The 24729-nt window shown below is 51.5% G+C and overlaps 3 protein-coding genes across 6 annotated transcripts; 1 reads left to right on the top strand and 2 right to left on the bottom strand.

Annotated features, from left to right (window-relative positions):
* Nucleotides 1-15: 15 nt before the first annotated feature.
* ZNF251 (zinc finger protein 251) lies at nt 16-7829 on the bottom strand. The gene is made up of 5 exons (XM_081111247.1): nt 7730-7829; nt 6786-6834; nt 6440-6621; nt 5919-6032; nt 16-1667 (listed from the first exon to the last, which is right to left on the bottom strand). The coding sequence occupies exons 2-5, from the start codon at nt 6809-6811 to the stop codon at nt 205-207; spliced, it is 1785 nt and encodes a 594-aa protein (XP_080967373.1). The 5' UTR covers nt 6812-6834; nt 7730-7829; the 3' UTR covers nt 16-204.
* On the top strand, nt 7631-11262 carry COMMD5 (COMM domain containing 5). 2 transcript variants are annotated; one of them, XM_081111249.1, is made up of 3 exons: nt 8148-8230; nt 8725-8843; nt 9066-11262. In XM_081111249.1, the coding sequence occupies exons 2-3, from the start codon at nt 8781-8783 to the stop codon at nt 9453-9455; spliced, it is 453 nt and encodes a 150-aa protein (XP_080967375.1). In that variant the 5' UTR covers nt 8148-8230; nt 8725-8780; the 3' UTR covers nt 9456-11262. The 2 variants fall into 2 exon arrangements, with proteins under 2 accessions (XP_080967374.1, XP_080967375.1); XM_081111248.1 differs by having other exon boundaries at nt 7631-8230; nt 8725-11262.
* An 848-nt stretch (nt 11263-12110) lies between these two features.
* On the bottom strand, nt 12111-24016 carry ZNF7 (zinc finger protein 7). 3 transcript variants are annotated; one of them, XM_081111246.1, is made up of 6 exons: nt 23918-24016; nt 22515-22740; nt 22370-22414; nt 21852-21978; nt 19673-19786; nt 12111-15958 (listed from the first exon to the last, which is right to left on the bottom strand). In XM_081111246.1, exons 2-6 carry the CDS (start codon nt 22602-22604, stop codon nt 14205-14207), a joined length of 2130 nt encoding a protein of 709 aa, XP_080967372.1. In that variant the 5' UTR covers nt 22605-22740; nt 23918-24016; the 3' UTR covers nt 12111-14204. The 3 variants fall into 3 exon arrangements, with proteins under 3 accessions (XP_080967372.1, XP_080967371.1, XP_080967370.1); XM_081111245.1 differs by having other exon boundaries at nt 19673-19789; nt 23918-24013; XM_081111244.1 differs by having other exon boundaries at nt 19673-19789; nt 22370-22417; nt 23918-24012.
* Nucleotides 24017-24729: the final 713 nt, after the last annotated feature.

The raw sequence follows: 24729 nt of genomic DNA, 5'->3' as shown, positions 1-24729 counted from the left end.
CAAAATGGCCTGTCATAAATGCTTACAGCGGCTTTATTCATACTTGCTCCAGACAGAGAAACCCAAATACTCTTCAGTGGGGAATGGGTCAACAAACTGCCTCCTCTGTACAATGGACGCTACTGGGCAGTGAAAAGGGAGGAACTACCGGCACACACATCACGATGAATCTGTAGTTAGATCAAAGAAGCCAGATTCAAAAGGCTACACAGGGACTGATTCTGAAAACATGAAACGTTTGTGAATCGCCCAATGCAGAACAAGGTTCGTGCCACGACTGAAGGCTCTGTTGTGTCCATCACACACAGAGTGTTTCTCTCCAGTGGGCATCTGTCCCTGTGGCCTAAGGCTGGAGCCAGGAACAAAGGCTGAACCACACTTTCTGTATGCATGAGAGCTCCCTCCAGTATGAACTCTCTGATGCTGAGTGAGGGTTGACCTCCTGCTGAAGGCTTTTCCACAATCACCACACTCATAGGGCTTTTCTCCAGTGTGAACTCTTCGGTGTAGGGCAAGTTGTGAGCTCTGGCTGAAGGCTTTCCCACATTCAATGCACTGGTAAGGCTTCTCCCCAGTGTGAACCCTTCGATGCTGAACAAGAGTTGAACTCCTGCTAAAGGCTTTGCCGCACTCAGTGCAAACATAGGGCTTCTCCCCTGTGTGGATCCTTACATGTTCAGTGAGGTGAGAGTTAAAACCAAAGGCTTTGCCGCACTCAGTACAAACATAGGGCTTCTCCCCCGTGTGCACCCTGTGATGGAGAAAAAGGCTTGAGCTCTGACTGAAGGCCTTCCCACACTGGCCACACACATGGGGCTTCTCTCCCGTGTGGATCCTCTGGTGCTGAATAAGGCTCGAACTGCGACTGAAGGCCTTCCCGCACTGGTCACACCCGTGTGGCCTCTCGCCAGTGTGTATTCTCTGATGCTGTGTTAACTGCGGGCTCTGGCTAAAGCCTTTTCCACATTCGTTGCATTTGTATGGTTTCTCTCCTGTGTGAATGATTCGATGTTGAATAAGGCTTGAACTACGACTGAAGGCCTTCCCACATTCACTACACCTGAAAGGTTTTTCTCCAGTATGAAGTCTCTGATGGAGAACGAGGTGGGAATTGAGACGAAAAGTCTTCCCACATTCATTACATTTAAATGGTTTACTTCCAGTGTGAACTTGGTGGTGCAGAATTAGGCCTGAGCTGAGAGCAAAGGCTCGCCCACACTGACCGCATTTGTAAGGTTTTTCCCCAGTGTGACTTCTCTGATGTCTAGTTAGGTCTGAATTGTATCGGAAGGTTTTGCTGCATATTTCACATGTAAAAGCTCTCTCTCCTGTTTTATTTCTTTGAAGTCTAACAGCATTTTGATTCAGATTCAAGTTTCCATCAAAGGTACCACCTTCCTGGGTTCTTCCTCCTGGAGACCTTTCCCTGCACATGGCAGTTTCTTTCCTAAAAACTCTCTTGTGAAGATGAAGTTTCTTGAAACTCTGCCCAACAGAATCCCACATGTGTCCTTCTACTTTATCCTCAGGTTCCCAAACTCCCTGCAACACAGGTGCCTGTGGATTGCACCCCGAGAATCTTCTTGATATCACTTCTGGGGTTTTTACTTCTTCAGAGCATTTCTGGTTTAGAATGGACAAGTCTTTCTCGGTCCCAATCTCAAAATCTGTTACACAAAAGCAGAAAGGCATTATTGAAGAAAACCATCCATTAGGGATAATATCCAAAATGCGTCGAAAAGCACCCATAAAGCATTCTGTAAAAAATAAATATAGGTGACAGGCAGAATTGAGAAGGATGACCAGTCCACAGGATAAAAATATTTATGTTCATTAGTAATCAAAGTAAGGAAATTTAAAACAAATTATAATTTTTCACCTATCAAATTGGCAAAGTAATCCATTCAGCAAATATTTAGGCCAGGCATGTGCTAGGTAAGGAATATAACAGGAAGGCAAATATAGCCTCTGACCTCCTGAGGCTTACATATTATTCAGGTAGACAGACAATTAAGCAAATTTTTAACAAGGATGAAAAATCACGTGACAGGGAAACTACGCAGAAATGTGGGAAATACAGCATGGCCTCCAAGCTGATCTACATGATTACAGAAGACCTCTGGGAGGAAGTGGTTTCAGCTAGAGCCCGACGATGACACAGTCAACAATGGCAGGCAAGGCCCTGGATGTGATGTGTGACAAAATCCATCAAATTCAAGAATCTCACTGTGGCGGCAGCAAGAAGGATGAGGAGGGGAGAATGGCAAGATGGGACAGGGAATGGTCATGAGAGCACCAACACAAGCTCAAGAACCTCAGACTTGCCCCGGCCGGATGGCTTGGTTGGAGTGTTGTTCCGTACATCAAAAGGTGGAGGGTTCAATTCGTCATCAGGGTATATACCCAGGTTGCAGGTTTGATCCCCAGTTGGGGCATGTGCTAAAGTCAACTGATCAATGTGTTTCTCTTACATCAATGTTTCTCTCTCTCCCCCTTCCTCTCTCTAAAATCAATTCAAACAAACAAACGAACAAACAAAAGAAAAACCTTAGGCTTTATTCTAAGTACTTAAAAAATAATGATATCCAGTGTTGATGAGAATTGAAGAAACAATCCTTGTCTATTACTCACAGATGTTACACACATAATTCTGAGGGGGAAAGCAATTCAGTTTATATGAAGTTCAAAACAAAACAAAACTTAGTGGTTACCCTTGGGGTAGCAATGATCAGTGATTGGAAGGTCAGAAAGGGGGCTTCCATGCTGCTGATAACATTGTTTCTTATCTGGTGGTTATGTGTCCACATTCAATTTATGAAAATCCAGTAAGCGCTACAGCAATAAATGGTGTGATTTTATGTATGTAAGTTATTTTTTCAATAAAAAGTATTTTTTAATATATTTTTAAAATTGTTTTCAGAGAGAAAGTGAGAGGGAAAGAGAGAAAGTTTAACACCAATGATGAGAGAGAATCATTGATTGCCTGCCTCCTGCACACCCCTCACTGGGGATCAAGCACCACAACACGAGCATGTGGCCTTGACCGGAATCGAACCTGGGACCCCTCAGTTCTCAGGTCGATTCTCTAGCCACTGAGCCAAACTGGTCAGGGCAATAAAAAGTGTTTTTAAAGGAAAAAATAGTATTTTGTCCTGGCCATAATATAAAGAATAGAAGTTTTACATACATTTATTCATATATATATATATATATATATATATAGAGAGAGAGAGAGAGAGAGAGAGAGAGAGAAGAACCTACATTAGCATGCAAAAATATCCAGTACCTAGTTATTATTTTCTATAGTCTTTTATTTTTTTATTTTTTTTATTATTATTTTTAAAAAATATTTTATTGATTTTAGAGAGGGAGAGGGAGAGAGAGAGAGAAATATCAATGATGAGAGAGATCCCTACTGGGGGATCGAGCTCGCAACCCAGCATGTGCCCTTGGCTGGAATCGAACCTGGGGCCCTTCAGTCCGCAGACCGACGCTCTCTCCATTGAGCCAAACCAGCTAGGGCAATTTTCTATAGTCTTTTAGTATTCAAACAAAACTCCTGTTAAATTCTATTTCCTCCCTGATGTCTCATATAATGAGAGTTTTAAAAATAGATTTCATGCTGTCATACACATATTACCCCTTTTCTTTGGGACAGTTGGTAAAAACGTTCCACTGTTCTCAACTCTGTGGGGACAGAGCTGCTTACTCCCATGTGGGTGACCTCACCCCCTGTCATCGGTGTTATGGCAGACCCAGCAGAACCAGAATCCACCAAAATGTGCCAAAACAGAATCCAGAAAACAAAAGAGATAAGTGAACAGGCAGAGCTCCTGGCACCTGGCTGCCAGGGCCTTCTGGATGATTGCAGCGAACAGCAGCAGGGGTGAGGCTCTGCTGCCTCCCAGAGGTCATCTGTGGTAGGACAGCACATATAAAGGAACTCACCACAGGAGGTGACAAATGGACACCAGACCAAGGATGCTAATAAGGTCACTGCAACCACAGCCCAAGAGTCCCTGTGCAGGTTCGCTGCTGGAACTAGAACAGCAAGCTCTGAGGACAACCAGTGCCTCAGGCCCTAGAACACATTAATACTGAGAAACATCCTATCCCTCCTTCAACGCTCATCAGGTTCCACCTGGCACCTGGCACCAAGACTTTGAGGCCTTTGGGGTAATTACTTCTAAAGTAAGGCAACTGCCCTAGGTCGTGGATAGAGCGCCAGCCTGGTGACTGAAGGGTCCCAGGTTGAATTCCGGTCAAGGGCACAATGCCCAGGTTGTGGGCTCCATCCCAGAAGGAGGCATGCAGGAGGCAGCCGATCAACGATTCTCATCATTGATGCTTCTCTCTCTCTCTCCCTTCCTCTCTGAAATCAATACAAATTTATTAAAAAATAAAAATTAAAAATAAAGCAAGGCACCTGTGTTCACTACTGCTCCTCTGCATGAGCAAACCCCACAGAAACAGAACCACCTTTTCTCATCCAACTGAGAGGCCTGGACCCTCGGACACGCTGTGGGGGCTACCCCATCAGGGGCGCCAACGCACCCACACCATATCCTGGGCAGCCCTTTCTCCCACCTCCCCAGAAAGGACTTCAGGTTCCTAAATGAGGACTCTTCTCATGAGCACTGTGGGGAGCTGAAACCACATTGGGCATTCCGTTCATATCACGGCACTCACCATACATAACAACTTAATACCATTGCAAATTTAGAACAGCACAATCAACACTTTAGTCAAATTTACAACAAAACAGTGGCTTTTAGAATCATGTTGTTGTTGTTTAAATATATAGTCTTTGGATGTTGCAGTCATGTGCCCTTGACTGGAATCAAACTTGGGACCCCTTCAGTCCACAGGCTAACACTCTACCCCCTGAGCTAAACCAGCTAGGCCAGAATGATGGTTTTAAAAAACAATTCAGCTCTTAATTTATCTCTAGTGAAAAAAGGCATGCATGCGCTCAATAACATGTATTGCACACCCAGGGAGTCTTCTGAGTCATGGGATGTTATCTTGATAGAGATCTGGTTGACATAGTTGTGTCTCTGTTAAAACTCAGCAACTTTATGCTACTAGAGGTAAATGCCATCCAAGCAGAAAATGCTGGAGAAAATTTTGGAGGAAGGTTCAGGTGGAAATAATACAAGTAGTTGCAGTCCTAGGGTACTAACAAAGGTGAGGATATGAGTGATGATGTGTTATGTCAGTGGTCGGCAAACTGCGGCTCGTGAGCCACATGCGGCTCTTTGGCCCCGAGTGTGGCTCTTCCACAAAATACCACGTGCGGGCCACGTACAGTGCGATTGAAACTTTGTGGCCCATGCGCAGAAGCCGGTATTTTGTGGAAGAACCACACTCAAGGGGCCAAAGAGCCGCATGTGGCTCACGAGCCGCAGTCTGCTGACCACTGTGTTATGTGCTTTGACAACTGACCAAAAATAGGATAATGGGGAGAAAGGTGGAAAGCAGAGCACGTCACTGGTCATCTCAGCACGTGGGAGTCAGAGAGCACTTAGTGCTGACAAGTCAACTAACAAAAGTATGTTCAACAGAACAAGGTAAATGCTTAAAAAATACTATTGACTAAGACCGGGAGATGCAGGAGAAAAAGAATATAAGTTTGTGTAATAGGTAGGTAACCAATAGCTACTGTCTAAAGGAGGAAGATAGAAAGGCTATTATATAAAGAAATGAAGCTGTTATACAGGTTTGTCATAGACGTAATTACTAAATGCAAACTTCCCTAATAACCGGAAGAACTGTGTATTTTTAAAAGGCAAGCAAACAAATCAGTAAAATGAAAGCTATTAAAACAGGCACAAATGTCTGCAGGAGTACAAAACGCTGTTCCGACTGCTCCCAGGAGCCCATGGAAGTGAGCCCATTACAGCCCCACCTACTCTCACCTATGCTGCAGCTGTTCAAGGGCTCTGGTTCCTCAGCTCCCATGAGATCCAGGACCCACAGCTCTTCACCTTGCTCCAGCTGGGAGATCAACTCTGGCTTAGGGACAGGGAGTCCTGTTGAGGTGAGGGCACTGGTGAGCTGGAACAGAGCACTGCCCACCTGGTCTTGGAGGCCAGGTGAGAAGCAGAGTTTCCCCGGAGCCCTCCTGCTTCTCCACACCGCCACCCCAGGCGGGAGGGGGGCAGGGGTCACAAAATGTGTGTGTTGGTGGAGTGGAAGGGGTAGGTCAGGAGAAACGGGCTGAAGGTGAGCGTTAAAGGAGAATAACTCATCAGTTCTCCTGCCCCTGGGTACACAGGTGGGCACGGGCATGCAGAGTGAAGTCTGGAATTGGGAGCCAGGCAGAGACCAGACTTGTACCTGGGGAAAGAGGCAGGACCCTCCCCTTTGGGCTCCAAAGTTTGGAAGCAGGCCCAGAGCTCCCTGGAGGTCCACACCACAAGCCCAGGGAGAACCGCACCCAGTGAGGCCACGTGCCCGTAGTTCTCCAGCATCACATCCCTGTACAGTGCCCGCTGGTCTGGGTCCAGCTGCTGCCCCTCCGCGCGAGAGAAGTACACGGCCACGTCCTGGAATGTCAGCGGCACCACCTCCTGTAACGACAGGTGGCCGCTGCCCTGGGGCTGCGCCCACTGGGCACACCTGCTGCGCTCAGCCCGAGGACCAGCCAGCCATGAGGACCCGGCTGAGCCCCCAGAGTCCCTATCCCTGGGGAGGGCATGAGTCCCATCCCAGAGCCCTTCTCCAGGGGCTGGGCTGGGCTCACCACTCCAGAAGAGGGAAGGCAGGGAGGAAGGTGAACTCACCTGGGGCGCTGGAAGCCCGAGTGCATCTGCCATCCTGGGGAAGCAGGATCTGAAGGAAGACTCAGGACCTGAGGGGGGCTGCTCGGGCCTGGGCCTCCAACGCTCACCCTCGGAGGGAGGGGACCCACACGCGGACCCACTCAGTGTCATTACATCACTTCATTAGCTTCCAGGGCCCAAAGGGTGAGGGTGGACAGGTGAGGGTGGCATCAGTGGGTTCCTGGAGTGGCCCCCCTGGGGCCACGAGTACATTGTCTCGGAGAAGCTGCCGGTCAGAGGCAGGTCACTGCAGCAGGACTCGGCGCGTGCCTGACTGCCAGTGACACGGACAATCACTCCAACTGGCAGAGCCAGAATCCCGGGGGGCCGCCGGGAGCTGAGGGGTGAAAGCTGGCCGCTCCAGGGGTCCGGTTTCCGGGCCCACCTGGGCTAGAGCCCCACCTGGCACAAGCTGTGCAGCTCCCCACCGCCCCACCCACGGGGTGAGAGACCCAGGACGCAGCCAGAAGCTCGCCGCCCTTGTCACCCCTTCGTCCCCAGCCTCCTGGGTCGCCTCCCACCTCCTCGCCACCCCGCCAGCCAAGCGGAGGTCCTCATTCTCCCAAGTCTCCCCGGCGGCCTCCTCCGGCCCGCGAGCTCTGGCAGCCCAGGGCTGCACACACTGCCCGACGCTTCCACCGCGCGCCCAAGCCGGTCGGGGCCGACCTTCCGCCGGGCAGGTCACTTAAGCCTCCGCGCCGCCGTCCCTGCCCGTCGCGACCTCGGATGAAACCTCCCGAGGCTCCGCCTGGGCACTCGGTCTGCTGGGCCCTCCCACGCCTCCCTTCGAGCCCGCCCACTCGGCTGGCTCTTTCACGGTCCGCAGTCGGCCCCGGCGGCTCCCGCCCGCCCGCCCGCCCGCGCAGCCCGCCCTGGAGAGAAAGCGCGCGGAAGGGGCTGCTCACCTGGGCGTCGCAGGTCCGCCAGGAGGGGCGGGGCCAGACGGAACGGGCGGGGTCGGGCGGCACCCGGGCCAGGCGCTCCCTCCCGCTTCACTGCCTCAAAGGCCGCGGGGGCCGGAAACGGCAGCGCGGTCGCCTAGCACTTCCGGGGCTGCTCTAGGACCGCGGAGGACTCACGTCGGTGGTCGGGTGGGGTGAGGGGCGCCGGAGCGTGTCCCTGTGGGCTGGCGGACCGGCAGGACAGGCTGGACCCCGAGTATCGAGCCCACTCTCCGCTCCAGGCCCGGGCCAACCCTGTACAACCTTTTTTTTTTCTTCTCGACAAGAAAAGAATCTGTTTGCATTTCCCAGTCTGTGTGGAAGGGGAAACACTCGGGCCAGCGGACCAGAGAGGACCGGGTCCTCCCGGTGTCCTAGAGCTTCCCGGAAGTATTTTTGGGTCGCTTCCGGCCGCCCCGCCGCTTTTTGTTCGGGCCGTTCGGCTTCAGACCGCGCGAGTGCCAGGTGGGGGGCCGCTCGGGCCTGTGGGCGCGGTGGGTTGGGTGGCCCCTACCGGGAGGGGGCTGCTGAGCGGCACGCGGTCCCTTGGTCGCCGCGGCTGGGTAACTCTGGAGGCCAGAGGCCTGTTCGCGACAGTGGCGCGCTGGCCCGCCGATTCGATGCAGCTTAGGGCGCGGCCGCAGAACGCTGCCCGCGGCTCGTGCCCACGTAAGGTGTCCAGGATGCCACGGCGAGCTCAGGGCATGACTCGAACCGGCCTCATATCTGTCACTCCTTCCCCCGCGCCGGTGGCTGCTCTCTTCCCCTCTCTGCCGTCTCTCTTGCTAACTCCTGCCTCCCCTCTTCCTGAAACCATCTGATCCCAGGGTGCTTCCCATCACATGGGCTGTCAGTCGTAGTTCCCACTGTCACTGTCTTGAAGGTGGAAATCGGGTCAGTCCTCAGTCACTGACCCAAAGGACGTGGGAAGTCACTAGGCTTCTCTCCACCCCCTCCAGGCAGTTCCAGCTGGGACCTGCCTCTGAGCTGATTGATCAAAGAGGAGGAAGCCGTAATGTCTGCCGTGGGAGCTGCAGCTCCATACTTGCATCACCCTGGTGTCAGTCACAGCGGCCAGGTGAGTTTCCTGGGGGCCCAGCTCCCCCCAGAGGTAGCAGCAATGCCTCGGCTCCTGGGGGACTTGGACAGGGGCACGTTCAGAAAACTGTTGAAACTGGTGGTCAGTGGCCTGCAGGGAGAGGACTGCCGTGAAGCTGTGCAGCGCCTTGGGACTACTGCACACCTGTCGGAGGAGCGGCTGGGTGCCCTGCTTGCTGGCACCCACACGCTGCTCCGGCAGGCCCTCCGGCTGCCCCCAGCCAGCCTGAAGCCCGACGCCTTCAAGGACCAGCTTCAGGAACTCTACATCCCCCAAGACCTGGTCGTGGACTTGGCCAGTGTGGTGTTTGGGAGCCAGCGGCCTCTCCTTGACTCTGTGGCCAGGCAGCAGGGGGCCTGGCTGCCCCACATTGCCAACTGTCGGTGGAGGGTGGATGTGGCGATCTCCACCAGTGCCCTGGCCCGCTCCCTGCAGCCAAGTGTCCTGATGCAGCTGACACTTTCGGATGGGTCAGCACACCGCTTTGAGGTCCCCACAGCCAAATTCCAGGAGCTTCGGTACAGCGTGGCCCTGGTGTTGAAGGAGATGGCTGACCTGGAGAAGAAGTGCGAGCACAAACTGCAGGACTGACCTGCACTCCCAGTTGCCCTGGTGACCTGGGGGCAGTTGCTCAGACATCTCCAGAAGGAAGCCCATCCTGCCTAGGAGGCACTCTTCAGTGAGAATGTGAACGCAACCATGTCACTCTCTGTTTGATTAGAAAAAGTCAGCACTGTTTTTCCTTTATTTGGTAGTAAAGCAACAATTAAAAACATGTCTTCCTGGGTGGTGTCACCCTGCACACAACTCCCCTGGCTGTTGGTGGCATTGCTGGGTGTGGGTACTTGCTGCTCCAGGGTGGCCAACTGGTCCAGTCAGTCTAGGGCCCAGTCCAAAGTCTTTATGCAGATGCCAAGTTTGTTCAGCGGGGCCCCCGGTAGCATCTGAGTGGTCTGCTCATTTGTTTCTATGAACCGTGTGTTTCAGAGTGGATATTTCATTCTCGTCTTAAATCCCTGATCTCAAGGAGCCAGCATTGTAGTGTGGAAAGGAAGACTTTACAGAGTACATAACAAATGACTTGCTGTAGCTTGTTATTGGATATAGTAAATGATAAAATAGGCCAGTGTCCAGGGAATGGGAAGCAGGACTATGGGAGAATTGGGTTGTCATTTTACATTGGGTCATAAGGTGGGCTTCCTAGAAGAGTTGGTATGTGAACAAAGACTTGCAAGAGGTGAGGGAGCAGTGACCCAAGGGAGACTTCTGGGTAGAAGGGGAGTGAAGTAGAGGGGAGTGAGGGTACCAAGGGCATGCCCTACCCTAACAGCTGTTTTAGAAGGATCATACTGGGTGTTGTATTGAGCCCAGGAAGGAACAGGGGCCTTTCCCAGCACCTCCAGGGTGGGTGTGCTGGTCAGCTTGGTTGGTGGTCCCAGAGGACACACATTTAGGGCTGAAAGCCACTGAGACCTGGGAGTTTCTGGTGTGCAAGATTACCACAGTGACATTTGTCCAGTGCAATCAGGGAGACCTTGGGTCTGAGCCCAGCCCATCAGGGTGCTAGGAGCGCCACCCCCACTGTGGGACCTTGTGGCTGAGACTCCATGGCTCAAAATTATGCACCTGGTAGCAGTGAGGAAATGTGCCTTGCAGGCCACCCTTGTGTTACTGACCCCAGGGGTGGAGATGGGCCTGTTACTCAGAACCTACCTCAAGCCTCTCAGCAGCCCCTGCAGCAGGGGGTGGGCAGTCACTTGGAGCTGCAGCATCAAATAGCAGGTAACCACTGGGATTTTCACACCATTTTTCTGCCCACCAGGCCACAAAACGCGGGTGTACCCAGCTGGAGTTTACTGGCTATCTCCATGGCTGTGTTACTGTGTCTACTCTGGTAGTCCACTCTGAGGGCCACTAGACGGTCAGCAGACTGGGGAAGGGGGATTTCTGAGGCACAGCTTTTGGTCCCAGCCATATGTTCCCACTTCCACCCTCACCCCAGGTAAGTGGGGGCACCCACCAGCCTCCCCTACCCCCACCAGAAGATGATCTGTGCCTTTTGTCATCCAGTTAGGACCAGGTGGTTGAGGTGTTCTCCATCTTACCCTGGCCAGGTAGCTCAACTGGTTAGAGCGTCATTCCAATATACCAAGGTTTCAGGTTTGATCCCATCAGGGCACATACAAGAATCAACCAATGATGCATTAAAAAGCTGAACAAGCCGAACCGGTTTGGCTCAGTGGATAGAGCGTCGGCCTGCGGACTGAAGGGTCCCAGGTTCGGTTCCGGTCAAGGGCATGTATCTTGGTTGCAGGCACATCCCTACGGGGGGGCGTGCAGGAGGCAGCTGATCGACCTCTCATTGATGTTTCTAACTCTCTTATCCCTCTCCCTTCTTCTCTGTAAAAAAAATTCAATAAAATATATTTAAAAAAAAAAAAAAGCCCTGACCGGTTTGGCTCAGTGGATAGGGCGTCGGCCTGCGGACTGGAGGGTCCCGGGTTCGATTCCAGTGAAGGGCATGTACGTTGGTTGCAGGCATATCCCCAGCGGGGGTGTGCAGGAGGCAGCTGGTGGATGTTTCTGACTCTCTATCCCTCTCTCTTCCTCTCTGTGGAAAATCAATAAAACATTTTTTTTTTAAAAAAAAAAAAAGGCTGAACAAATCAGTGTTTCTCTCTCCCCTCCCTTTCTCTCAAATCAATTTTTTTAAAAACCATTCTTCAGAATCATACAAAATGAGGTGGTAGGTGGGTGTCAGCTCTAACTGCTACAGCTCCCTTGTCCCAGCTCTCGTCAGGCTGAAGTGGGCAGCCACAGGATTCACTCAGGCTGCAAAAGGACCATCTACCCTTGTTTGTGGTTGATCACCATAGGGCAGGGGCTGGCTTTTCCCACCTTTGTTCCAGGTCTGCACAAGGAATGATGCACCTGGAAAATTACCTTACAGCTGTGTCAACCTTACTTAGATCCTGTGGGAGCTCTTGGTAGCTGTTCCTTTTCTGTGGGTCTCTGACTTCTCAACTTCAAAGCCTGGATACTCAAATTCATCATTCATTCAACAAACATTTCCTGGGCTGTGAGTATAAGTCACACACACTGGGGATACAGGTGCGTAAACTTACTGGGTTCTGCCTTGCCGAAAACACTTTGGGAAATTTCCACAAACCTCAAAATAGTTACAATCCAACATCAAAAATTAAATTTCAATCTATAATTGAGAATAAAAGCAACCAGCTTAAAATTATGGGTTTATTGACTCAAAAAGAGAAGTCCAAAGTATTTTAAAACCTATTGTTAAACAGTGCTGAAAATCCTTAAAATGAGTTTATATTTACTGAAGCCCAAATTGGGGAATATAGCAGGAAAGTAGAGCCAGGCTGGTGGCGCTCAGTGGTTGAGCATCAACCCATGAACCAGGAGGTCAGGGTTTGATTGCCAGTCAGAGCACATGCCTGGGTTGGGCTCAATCCCCAGTGTGGGGTGTGCCGGAGGCAGCCAATTGATGATTCTCTCTTATCATTGATACTTCTCTCTCTCCCTCTCTGAAATCAATAAAAAATATGTATTTAAAAAAAAGAATATTTCAAAACACCTGGTCTGCTTGGTAGGCATTCAAAACCTCCAGTCTTATGGCCTCAGTGTCTGTTTAATGCACCAGCACCACACAAAAGCAGGCCTCGGACTGGGTTCACCAGCCCTTGATCCAGGACCATGGCTGTGCACACTCAAATGCTAAAGGAGATTTAAGGTAGAAGTCTCTGGCCTGCAATTACTGTTAGGGGAAAGAAAGAGCATCATGTCCAGGCTGGAGTCTGGAGAAGTCCATATAATCCTCCATCCTTTTGTCCCTCATTACCCAGGAGTAGACAAGGGAGGTGGGGTCCAATGAAGAGGTCCTTCGGTACACAACAGTACCAAGTGCCAGCAGATGGCAGAAGTGTGCTCTCTCCACTTAGGACCTCGGCTCCAGAACCATTGCTGGGTGGCCTAAAATATTTACAGCCCTTTAAAATTGGGCCCACCCATCCAGATGTGCCAGCAGTGACCACCTGGGTGAGCACAGCAGCTGAGGTGGAGACACAATGAGCATAACCTCTGCATATGCACAGAAGTCCCTGGTCCTCTGCCACTGACCATTCGACTCAAGTTCTGGGTAGAGTAGGGATGCCTGAAGAGATAGGCCCACTAATTTCATGGCATCCTGGCACCAGGTGAAGGACATGTCAGGCAGTGAGTGATGGATAAGCAGTAGCAGCTGGTGATCAGGCTGACTGGCTCCACCTGTGCTGGAAACACAAGCTCACATAAACTTACACCTCAAACTCCACTGCTCCCAACAACAGCAGAAAGCTCAGGAACCTCCTAATGCAAACATGGGGATCAGCAAGGGTTTTTTTCACCTGACTCAAATCCATAGCCTGCTGCAGGCTATGCCATGCACGGCGATAGAAGCAGCAAGGTCTCAAGGACGTGCGGTGGGCTTGACCAAACCAGTGTGATGGTGACCCAAATCAAGTGTCACAACAAATCCTGAAGTGACTGACCTGTGTCCCTCTGTGATACCAGTCCACACGTGGAAGAAATGGGCTCCTCCACTGGGATGAAGGTCTCTCAAATATTGCCCCTCTGATTGTAGCAATGGTACCAAAGGTCAGCAGGTCTCAAGTGGACTCCTGGCCCCTGGACTCCTTCCCAAATGGTGAATACAGGACACTGGACAGGGAGGCGGTCAATGCGGCAGGTCTGTCTCATCCAGTGGCCTCCATGGCATTAACTAACTGCTCTGTGAGACAAAGTGAATGAACATGGGCCCAGCCTGTAGGTCAGATTAATCAGAGTGGCTTGGCCCATGTGGAAACTCACGATGACCCTGGGTGGCTGCTTGCCTGGGCTGCTGATGGGGGAAGAGGTTTGAAGAAAAGGAGTCAGGTGAAGGCAGAAGGGAATTCCAGACACTCCTCTTCTGGACTTCAGCGCATGCAAGCTCACACATCCTTGCTGAAGCCAGTCTGAGTAACTAGTGCTGAAGACACTGAGTATCTCATCTGGCAGAGCTCACAGGACTTCTCAGGCCTCAGCTGCAGAACCTGGGTTCATCTGTCTGCACACTCAGAACTCTACATGACTCCCCTGATGCAAGGGACACAGGGTTATGGAGTGGGATAAAATCAGAATTCCAGAAAAAAACACATTTTGTATGAACTTGGATATTTTTAAAAGAGCAATTCTGAATCTTTACTAACATTCTACCTTGTTATTATCAATTATCCCATATAATTTAAATAGGTAAGGCTGTGGGTTTATTCCCACTTACACACATTTAAAGAGGTGAGTGGTCTATCCCATATGAATCTTCTGATGCTGAGTGAGCCTTGAGCTCCGATTAAAGGCTTTGCCACATTCGTTACATTTATAAGGTTTCTCTCCAGTGTGAATCCTCTGGTGTATAATGAGATGGGAGCGCCATCTGAATATTTTCTCACATTCATTACATTTGTGTAGTTTCTTTACAGTGTTAACTTTTTTACGGCTCACATGGGTAGAACCCTCCAGGGTGCCCCCATATTCGTGGTACCACTGGGCACGCGTGTGAATCCTCTGGTGCTCAATGAGGTACGAACTTCGACTAAAGGCTTTCCCACACTCACTGCATCCATAGGGCTTTACTCCAGCATGAATTATCTGGTGTTGGAAAAGGGTTGAGTTCTGACTGAAGGCTTTCCCGCACTCACCACATTTATAGGGCCTCTCCCCAGTGTGAACCCTCTGATGAATTGTGAGCTGTGTGCTCATACTGAAGGCTTTTCCACATTCCAGGCACTCATAGGGTTTCTCTCCCTTGTGAATCCTCTGATGGTAAATGAGGCTTGAGCTCTGGCTGAAGGCTTTTCCACAATCACTACACTCATAGGGTTTCTCTCCGGTGTGAATTCTCTGGTGCTGAATCAGGTGTGAGCCCTGGACAAAGCCCTTCCCACACTCATCACATTTGAATGGTTTTTCTCCAGTGTGAGTTCTTTGGTGGCGAATAAGCCGTGAGCTACAACCGAAGGCTTTTGCACACTTGTTGCATTTATATGGTTTCTCTCCAGTGTGAATCAGCTGGTGCTGACTAAGGCGAGAGACCCACCTGAAAGCCTTCCCACACTCATCACACTTAAACGGTTTCTCTGCAGCGTGGATTCTCTCGTGTGCAACGAGGCTGGCACCATCCAGGGTTCTTGGAACTGGAGGCTTCTCCCCCGTGTGCATCAGCTGGTGCTGAGCCAGGGTGGAGCTCTGGCTGAAGGCCTTCCCACACTCCTGGCACGAGTAGGGCCTCTCTCCAGTGTGAGTCCTCTGGTGTCTGACCAGCTGGGACTGCTGGCTGAAGGCCTTCCCACACTCACGACAGCCATAGGGCCTCTCTCCTGTGTGCACCCTCTGATGGTGGATGAGGCTGGAGCTCTGACCAAAGGCTTTCCCACACTCCTCACACCTGTACGGTTTCTCTCCCGTATGAATTCTTTGATGCTGAATAAGTTTTGAGCTCAGGCGAAAGGCTTTTCCACACTCTATGCATTTGAATGGTTTCTCTCCAGTGTGGATTCTCTGATGCTGATTAAGCTGCGAGCACAACCTGAAGACTTTCCCACATTCCTCACACTCATACGGCTTCTCTCCATGGCAGTTACTTTGATGTTTCCCCTGTAAGCAATCAGATAACTTTTTTTGGCACTCCTGACATCTGTTAAGTTCCTTCTGTACACCAAAGTGAGGCAGAGCCACAAATCTGAAACTCCTGCCACAAACATCGCATCTTCGAGATGGCCCATCTGCAGCAACCCCTTGACAACCCAGGTTGACATGTCCCTGCACATCCTCCATGGCAGAGGTCTTCCTGGGAGCCACAGTCCCTGTGTGCAAGTGGTGTTTCTGAAAGAGAGAGCTTAGCTTACTCTCTGGCCAGACCTCAGAATCAGAGGTGTCTCCGAAGCCAGGACTCTGAGGATAATCCCAAGGGGGGGGTTTGACCATCGCTGCCAGAGACTCTGATTTTAGCATGTGCACATCTTCACCAGCCTGCTCACCATCAGTGCTTATTGTAGAATCTGAAACATACAGGCAGGATAAGGCTCCTTCTCCTGAGCTCACAGAAAGGACAGAGGCTGAGGTGGGATCATCACTAGGAACTGAGCTCCCTCCTAGGACACCTGACATGCAAAGACACTATCAAAACTTGACGCCTTTGACAGTTCTCAAAATTTGGTTTCATTCATACTTTTTGCCTCACACACTCATTTAACCATAGTATACGCGGCTGAGCACGAAGAGCCACTTTCCCACAGGGGGCCACATCAGTAGAGGTTCATTCTGTGGGGAAATGGTGTGAGGAAAAGTCCACGAAGAATGTGCACCCTAGATGGTCTGGCTCAGTGGATAGAGCGTCAGCCCGAGATTTGGGTCAAACGCATGTATCTCAGTTACAGGCTTGATCCCCAGCCCCAGCTGGGGTGCATACAGGAGGCAACCAATCGATGTATCTCTCTCACATCAATGTTTCTGTCTTTCTTTCCCCGCTTCCACTCTCTCTAAAAAATCAATTGAAAAACTATCCTCAAGTGAGGATTAACAACAAAAAAAGAAAGTGAGCCTGATAGAGTGGGGGGTTTAGGGAGAGGCAGAATTAGGCCGAGAGGTCAGAGGAGGTGGTGAGGAAGAAAGAAGAATTTTAAACTTAAAACAGAGGGATGGGCAGGTGCTGAAAAAGATGAAGCAGGAAAGCTATTGAAAGGTGTACAGGGGTGAGGCCGAAGGCCTGGGCATTGGCCTGTCCCCTGGTTGGGGTTCTGAGTGTGACCCAAGGCCAGAAATCTGCTTGCTCCAGGCCACTCTCCCCAACTCACATCTGACCATGTCCCTTGCCAGTCTGCCCTTCACCTTCTCCATATGGATTTCTCCTTCCTGTGCATTTCTGGGGGGGTCTACCTACTCCACCAGCCCCCACAAGCCTTCCTGACATGCACTTACCCTCTGGACTCTCCACATAAGCGTCAACCTCCTTCCTACTCTGCAATCCCAGGAATTGTTTTGCTTAAGTCAGACCCTGTCATCCCTAATCACCTCCAGGGCCATCACCAGCCTAGGGCTGTCCCACAGTGAAACCGAGGACCCAGTGACAGGGCTCCGCTGGCTCCTCACATCAGGGCTCCAGCGATGGAGACCCATCTCTACGTCAGTCCTGGCGTATGGAAGGGGCTGCATGAAAGCTAGTGAGGTCAGTAGTGGATAAGGGGTGCGTGGCTCACAGAGGTTAAGTCGTTCACCCATAGTCACACAGGTAATGAGAGACTAAGGAATAAACCCAGGTCTCTTTCCCCAAACACATACCCTTTTTTTTTTTTTTTTTAAATATATTTTATTGATTTTTTACAGAGAGGAAGGGAGAGAGATAGAGAGTCAGAAACATCGATGAGAGAGAAACATCGATCAGCTGCCTCCCGCACATCTCCCACCGGGGATGTGCCCGCAACCCAGGTACATGCCCTTGACCGGAATCGAACCTGGGACCCCTCAGTCCGCAGGCCGACGCTCTATCCACTGAGCCAAACCGGTTTTGGCTAAACACATACCCTTTTAACATCTCTGTGCCCTTAGGCTGTGGGACATCTCCTGCCTGGTCCTCATTGTTTATCGTTTCTGCACAAACAACCTTGGCAAACCTGCTCTACCAACAGGGCAGGAGCAGCCATAGAGATGAGAAAACAGACAAGTATTGCTCTCCTCTGCATGCTGCTTCAAGGCAGAGGACCCTATGAATAGCCATGAAAGAGCAGTTAAGGATGCCAGCACTGCCTGGACCTCCTGCCGCTGGATGAGGACACTGCAAACCCACCTGGCTGCCTTGGAGTCCACCTCCCTCTCTCCTGTAGCCAAGTCGGCAAGCAGCAGTTAGTTACATTACAAAGGTCTTGCCTCCCTACACGCCACATCCTCAGCAACAGGCTCCTACATACAGCCAGCAGGCTCCTGTGTGGCTCAGCATGCACACGTTCCTTCCCTTCAGGGTCACAAGACACCTGCACACAGTACAGCCCACTTCTTCCTATCCCCACTTACTAATGACTACTCCTTTGACAAAGATCCTCTCCTTACTAACCCAGCCAGGCTCCTCTGAGCCTTGCTGAACCAGGCCTCCCCCTTGGTATGTAAGAACAAAACCCTAGCATGGCTTCTAACAGCTCAAAGCTGCATCCCTCGAATGACACCAACCCCTTAAAGCACCTGCCTAAGAAAACTGGAGGATGCTTGTCCCAGCCAACTCCCAAGAGCAGAGCCTGTCAGCAAGCCCAGGTGGTGTCACATGGACCTGCCTTTCCCTTCTGTGATCCGTCACACCCCGTGCCAGGCTCTGACACCTCTGAGCAAGTGGAAGCTGAATAAGCTCTCGGTGAACTCTGACCTACTGCAGTTGTCACTCAGACTAAATTCTGTCCTCACCACTTCAACTATGACACTGACCACGAAGTCCCCAGGGGGCCTCGAGTCCTGAGACTGGGCTGGCTGTGATGGAGGCCACTGCAAGCCCTTCCCTCTCCCATGACCAGGAGGGTCCTGGCATATCAGCTGTACCAACCAACAATACCACATCTGGTGCATGTTCTAGCACGTTCCACAGATTTTCATCCACGAGGCTGTCCTCTGCCCTGTACACCCAAGTCTGGGAGCAGCTCTAAGTCTCATCGCAGGGAAGTCTTCTTGATGCCTAACCACTAGGATGGTCATCTCCATACGTGAACCTCTTACTAAGGAGGTCTGGCTCTCCTGCCATGGTGCCAGCCTGGCCTGTGTGGCTCACTGGTTAAGTGTTGACCTATGAACCAGGAGGTCACGGTTCGATTCCCAGTCAGCGTACATACTCGGGTTGCAGGCTCAATCCCCAGTGTGGGGCCTACAGGAGGCAGCCAATCAATGATTCTTTCTCACCACTGATGTTTCTATCCCTCTCTCCCTTCCTCTATCTGAAATCAATAAAAACATGTATTTAAGAAAAAAATCTCTCTGCACCTTGGAAATGTTTCGTGGGGGCTGGGTTCTAACTGGGCCAATCTGTCCCTTTACACCCAGCATGTCAAACTTGCTTTACACCTTCCCAAAAAGGGTCAGAAAGGAGTCTGGACATGAAGGTCCTTGTTATGAGCTGACTGTGCCCCCAAAAGTGTGCTGAAGCTCTCACCCAGAACCTCAGAATACGAACTTATTTACAAACAGGACCCTAGAGCTGGAGTTAGTTAAGATGAGATCACACTGAAGTATGGAGGCCCTAATCCAATATGACTGATATCCTTGGAAAGACAGACACAGGAAGAATGCGCTGTGACGTGGAGGACTGGGTGATGCAGCCACAAGCAGAGGAACACCTGGGGCCACCAGAAGCTGGAAGGACCCTCCCCTACAGCTTCAGAGGGGTCACAACCCTGCCAATGCCTTGATTTTGGACCTCTGGCCCCAAGAATGTGAGATACTAATCTTTATCAATTCAAGCCTCCAGTCTCTGGCGGTTTGTTATGGCAGCCCCGGAGCCTCACCTGAGAGGCTAGGGTCATCCGAGATCCCCAGAAGTTCTGGAGGGAGCACAACAGTACCAGTGACATGATGTTCACCCGAGAAGCTGCTCAGAACCAAGATTACTCCTCTCTTGCATCCATGTTTGTATCTTAATAAGAGTATTGGTAAGACGAGAGACTAAATAAAATGTGGTTTAAAAACAAACTGGCATGGTGATCCCTAGGGTCCGCCTTCCCGGGCACAAAACCGAGCCTCACCTGTCTGGAGGGTCCTTCGTGCCTCTCTCGCCTCTGTTCCCTGCAGGTCAAGGACCCATGGCTCCTGCCCTTGCTCCAGCCGGGAGATCAGTTCAGGCTTGAAGAGCAGAAATCCTGCTGTCAAGGTGACAAAGGAAACCACGTTGGTGCTGCTGGGAATGTAGCTCAGGGCTTAGTGCCCCCTGGTTTCCAAAAGTAAAGGGTGGGAGGCGGCTGAGGTACAGGCAGAGTCTCTGAAGGGAGGATTATAGGGTTAGGATCTGGGCACAGTAGCCCTCTCTGTCTGGTTCAGCCCAGCTCCTGAGGCTAGACAGCAAGGGATGCCTGGACTCCCAGCCCATTCCCTTATCCTTCAAGGCCAAGATCCCCAGCAGACCCTGTCACCCAAGAGTTTGCCAAGAAGAGGCCACTGTACTTCAAGAAGAGAAAAGCTAGGCACTACCAGCAAGCCCCTCAGTTCAGAGGGCAGGTGTGTGCTCCAAGAGGTAGGGGTGATTAAGAAACAAGACAGGAGCATTTGAGATCTTGCTTCTCAGCATAGGTCATCAGTTTGGGTCAAAGAAACTCTTATTAAAAAAACAAACGAACCAAAAAACCGGCCCTGGCTGAGTAGTTCAATTGCTTAGTGTTGTCCTGATATGCCAAGGATGCAGGTTTGATCTCCAGTACATACAAGAATCAATCAATGAATTCATAAATATGTAGGACATCAAATCAGTGTTTTCTCTCTCTCTTTCCTTTCCTCTTTCTAAAAATCAATCAATAAATAAAAATTTGTAAAAAGGAAAAAGAATGAAAACAAAAGAACAACAAAAATAAAGCAATGAATGAAACACACTTTAAACCAGAAGGCAATGAGGTCCAGTCCTCACCCAGATACCCCCAGTCTTGCATCCTTGCACAAAGCAAAGGAGCTAGGCAGCCTGAGAAGTGGTGAAGGCCTGTGGGCACCCATCTGACACCCTCCTTCCAGGGCCATCAGCCCCATGCTGCGGGGCATCAGTGTGGTGAGCTCCCATGCCATCCCTGTGGTTGGAGCTTCCTTCAGGTTTCCGACCATGGGGGTGGAGAAGGGCAGGCAGAGATCCCAGGTTGAAGGCCTCAAGTGCAGGCAGGACCCCACACTGAACAGGAAACACGTGTTCTCTCCAAGCACACATGAAGCAGTCAGAGAAACATGCTTGGGCCAGCCTTGAAGGGGTCATGGTGCAGTGCTCAGGACCCCTGAACACAGAACAACCAGAATGCAACGGGATGTGAAAGTAACCACAACACGCAGCTCAAAACTATCAGCCACTTGGAGAGTCAGTAACGATGTACCAACTGGCACAGTTCGTCGCATATAAAGACAAAAATTTACATTTTTAAACATATTTACTAGAAATAAGGACCATAGAACACAAACGAGGTAAACAGTAAATTCAAGAAATTGGAAACAACACAGCAAACACAAACGCAAAAGAAAAAAAAAATAAAAACCGGGCAGAATTCAGTGAAATAGAGAACAAGGACCCCACACACCACTCCCCAAAAATTGAACAAAACCAAAACCTGGCTCTTTGAAAATATGAATAAACAGTCCTGGGGCAAAACCAGTCAAGACACTGCCAAAAACTTACATAAGGGAACAGCTGCAAACATAACAGAGCTTAAAAATAAAGATGGAGAGCATTATGAATAAATACATGCCGAAAACGGAAAATACAAATGAATAGGTAAATTTGTACAAAAACTAGAAATGACAAAGGTGACAAAAGAAGAAATTCACAAGCTTGTTGGACTATCAAGCATGAAAGAAGGAAGGGCTTCCCCAGGGCCCAGGTGTTTTACAGGGACTTCTACCAGTGCCCCCTGGTTCAATTAACTCCATCTATATAAATTCCTCCAGAAGTTAAAAAAGATAGCCAAAAAGCTATTTTAGTTTGAATTCTATTTCTTTAAAGCTAACCTCTTAGCCCAGACAAGAAAGAGGTTGTATTACCTCCCAGAAGTCCACATACCCTGTGAGGATTAAACCCCTGTGACGGTAGCAAATCTAGGAGCCTGCCTGGCTCACCATGACCCGTCCTAGCGTCAGGACCTGACCACGTGGCCTCCATATCCCCAGCTCTGAAAGAGGCCTGGCTAGGCAGGTGCTGATCTATGATGCAGGGGGAGGGGTCCCAAGGTACAGCCTCACCTAGTCCAGCCACACTGCTGTGGTTCTCCAGCATCACCTCCTTGTAGAGGGCCCTCTGGCCAGGGTCCAGACACTGCCACTCCTCCCGTGAGAAGTGCACAGCCACATCACCAAATGTCACAGCTTCCTGAAAGGACACATAACAGCACCCCAGGGACCGCTGGGTGCCAGCCCCATTCTGGGGCCACCTCATTGTGTCTCAGAAATGTGGATCACAGGGCTGGGCGAGACAGTCACCAGGAGCCTTTGGCTCTACAATCAAAGGTAGGGGCAGTATGGAGGAGAGAAGGGACCCAGACCATGGACCTACAACCCTCCACTCGAGAGCTTCAGGCAGGCCCGAGTCCTGGCAGGGGTGTGCTCACTACCTTGGGGATGGGCATGCCAGAGTCTGGCAAGGGCCACAGCGAGAGGCTGAAGCAGAGTCTAGGTCCAGGCACAATGGGCAGGGTGGGTACCCAGAGGAGGTGGCAGAACCCTCACAAGAAGTGAGGGAATGGAGGCAGTCAGACTCCTACCATGAGGCTTGGTGGATGAGTATCCATGTGTCCTGGCCGAGAGACCTGCTGACAGTTGTGAAAAGGTCAGAGGTCAGGATGCTGGAGGCCCCCCAACCCCTGATGTCCAGGGTAACCCAGGGGGCAGTGTTCTCCGATCCTTTACCTCCACTTCCAGATATTCTCTGGCTGGGACACAGGGGGAAACCAAGGCAGCCACAGTCCTGGAGCGTATGTCCCCCGAGGCCTCGCTCATCTTTCAGAGCGTGTGGTGGTTGTGAATCACTCCAAGAACACTTAAGGGGTGGTTGCCACTTGTGTCAGGTGCTCAACCAGGCAATGGGATGCAGCAGTGAGCAATGCACAAGGGCTTTGCCTTCACGAAGCACAGTCTAGTAGAGAGAAAAATTAAGTAACCACCCAAATAAATGAAAATTACAACTGTGATGGCACCAACAGACATGGAACTACGAAAGCATTTAAAGTAGGACATCCTGCCCTAGCCGATTTGGCTCAGTGGACAGAGGGTTGGCCTACGGACCTAAGGGTCCTGGGTTCGATTCTGATTCATGTCAAGGACATGTACCTTGGTTGCAGGCTCCTCCCCAGCCCGGACCCTGGTCAGGGCTCATGCAGGAGGCAACTAATCGATGTGTTTCTCTCACATCGATATTTCTCTCTGTCACTCTCTAAAAATCAATGGGAAAATATCCTCGGATGAGGATTAAAAAAATAAAACAAAGTAGGGTACCCTGACTTAATCTGATGGGTCACTTCCTGGAGGAGTCAACGAGGCCAAGGAGGTGAAGGTAGGGAAGGCGCTCCAGGCGACAGGCCGAGCATTTGCAAAGGGCCCTGGGCAGGAAGGATGGGCTGGATCCCAGGGAAGCAGTTGGGACTGGACATCAGAGCAGCGGGAGCCTGACAATGAATCGTGGGGCAAAGAGGACTGAATACAGGACACCCCGCCCCCCCATGTAACCTCGCCCTCTCCCCCTGGCCCCCCGGCAGGTCACAATGAGGAGAGGGTTTCCTAGTGGGGCTCTGGGTCAGAAGCGGCTTGTGGGTGAATTCCCCAGGCCGTGTGCACGCAAGACGGACTGGGCAGAAGTGGCCGCTGTCGGGCAGCGCTGGGTCCTCATCCCCAGTCGAGAAGGGCAGCCCTGGGAGGCAGCCGGCATTCAGAGAAGACGAACTTCCTACCCGCGCCGGCACAGCCCTTCCAGACACTGTAACTAGGTCTAGGTCCTCCCGGGGCCGTGACGGGAAAGAAGGCCCTCGGAGAAAGGGGTGATGCAGCAAGGAGACCCAGCCTCCCTCTGGGGCAGGCTGGCGGGAAGGCCGCGCTGGAGCCTGCGGCACCCGGCCCAGCACCTCCCGCCTCCGCGGGCAAGGCGGCCGCGGTTCCACCACATTCCCCGCAGCCGCTCACGGCCTCTCCGAGGGGCCGCGCCACCCGAGCTTCCCCGCCGAGAGGCTGGGGCGCGCGGGGCCCGCAGTGCTGGAGGCGGGCGGCCGCTGGTCCGCGCCGGCACGCCTGCGGAGGGCGCGGTCGCCGCCTCAACTCACCCTCCCGGAGGACCGCCGGGGGCTCCTAACGTGGACAACGCCGGAAACAGGCCCCGAAACCCGCGCCCGCTGTCCCATTGATTTCCGGCCCTTCTGGGCGGCTAAGAAGCTGGGCCCTCTCGGTGGTCTCGGCTCCGCCCCCGGAGCGCCGGGGAAGGGGCGGGGCCAGAGCGCGGGGAAAGCGCAAAGCCCTGGGGAGGGGCGGGGCCTCAGCCTGGGGGGCGGGGCTGAGTCCATGGAGGATGGGGTCAGGGCCCACGGAAAGGGCGGGGCCAAGGTTGAGGTAGGTCAGGGTCCAGCAAAGGGAAAGAAATTCTCTTACACTCAGTCTGGTTTAAGGAGAATGAAACTGAGAATATATATTTTTCTTTATTGATTTGAAAGAGAAAGAAACATCGATTTGTTGTTCCACTTAGTTATGCATTTATTAGTTGAATCTTGTACGTGCCCTACCCGGGATGGAACCCGAAACCTTGGCTTATGGGGGCCTCCTTAGCTACCCAACCAAAACAAACTGACAGAAAAAAACAAACACTGATCCTGCCCTCACTCCCTCCCTGCCCTGCTGGCTGTCCCTCCACAGGTCCTGGACTCCAGGAAGCCCCATCTCCACAGCTAAGACCCTCCCACCCCCACCCCTAGCTGCTCCCTTTCCCGATTTAAATCCCACTCACCTGTCCCCTCAGGTTCTGGATAAGGTCGTCATGCTCCCTCGCCCACTCCCTACTTCGTCCTGGGCCATGGAACCCCAGCTCTGGTCTCCCCACTTACTGGCTGGCTGCCCCTCTTCCTCCGCAGAAGTTGGACGTTTG

Source organism: Myotis nattereri (assembly GCF_964212035.1).
Source record: "Myotis nattereri genome assembly, chromosome: 17".
Lineage (NCBI taxonomy): Eukaryota > Metazoa > Chordata > Mammalia > Chiroptera > Vespertilionidae > Myotis > Myotis nattereri.
The sequence above is the reverse complement of the archived record's forward strand: the minus strand, read 5'-3'. Positions and strand labels throughout refer to the sequence as shown.

Excerpts from the sequence above, each read along its gene's own strand:
- ZNF7 (XM_081111244.1), bottom strand. The coding sequence starts at position 22,604 with ATGAGCGAGGCCTCGGGGGACATACGCTCCAGGACTGTGGCTGCCTTG. Across the intron at positions 21,979-22,369 it reads CTCATCCACCAAGCCTCATG|GAAGCTGTGACATTTGGTGA; the intron begins GTAGGAGTCTGA and ends GTGTCCTTTCAG. Across the intron at positions 15,959-19,672 it reads ACGAAGGACCCTCCAGACAG|ATTCTACAATAAGCACTGAT; the intron begins GTGAGGCTCGGT and ends TGTATGTTTCAG.
- ZNF251 (XM_081111247.1), bottom strand. The coding sequence starts at position 6,811 with ATGCACTCGGGCTTCCAGCGCCCCAG. Across the intron at positions 6,033-6,439 it reads CGGGCACGTGGCCTCACTGG|GACTCCCTGTCCCTAAGCCA; the intron begins GTGCGGTTCTCC and ends TCACCTCAACAG. Across the intron at positions 1,668-5,918 it reads CTTGAACAGCTGCAGCATAG|ATTTTGAGATTGGGACCGAG; the intron begins GTGAGAGTAGGT and ends TTTGTGTAACAG.
- COMMD5 (XM_081111248.1), top strand. The coding sequence starts at position 8,781 with ATGTCTGCCGTGGGAGCTGCAGCTCCATACTTGCATCACCCTGGTGTC.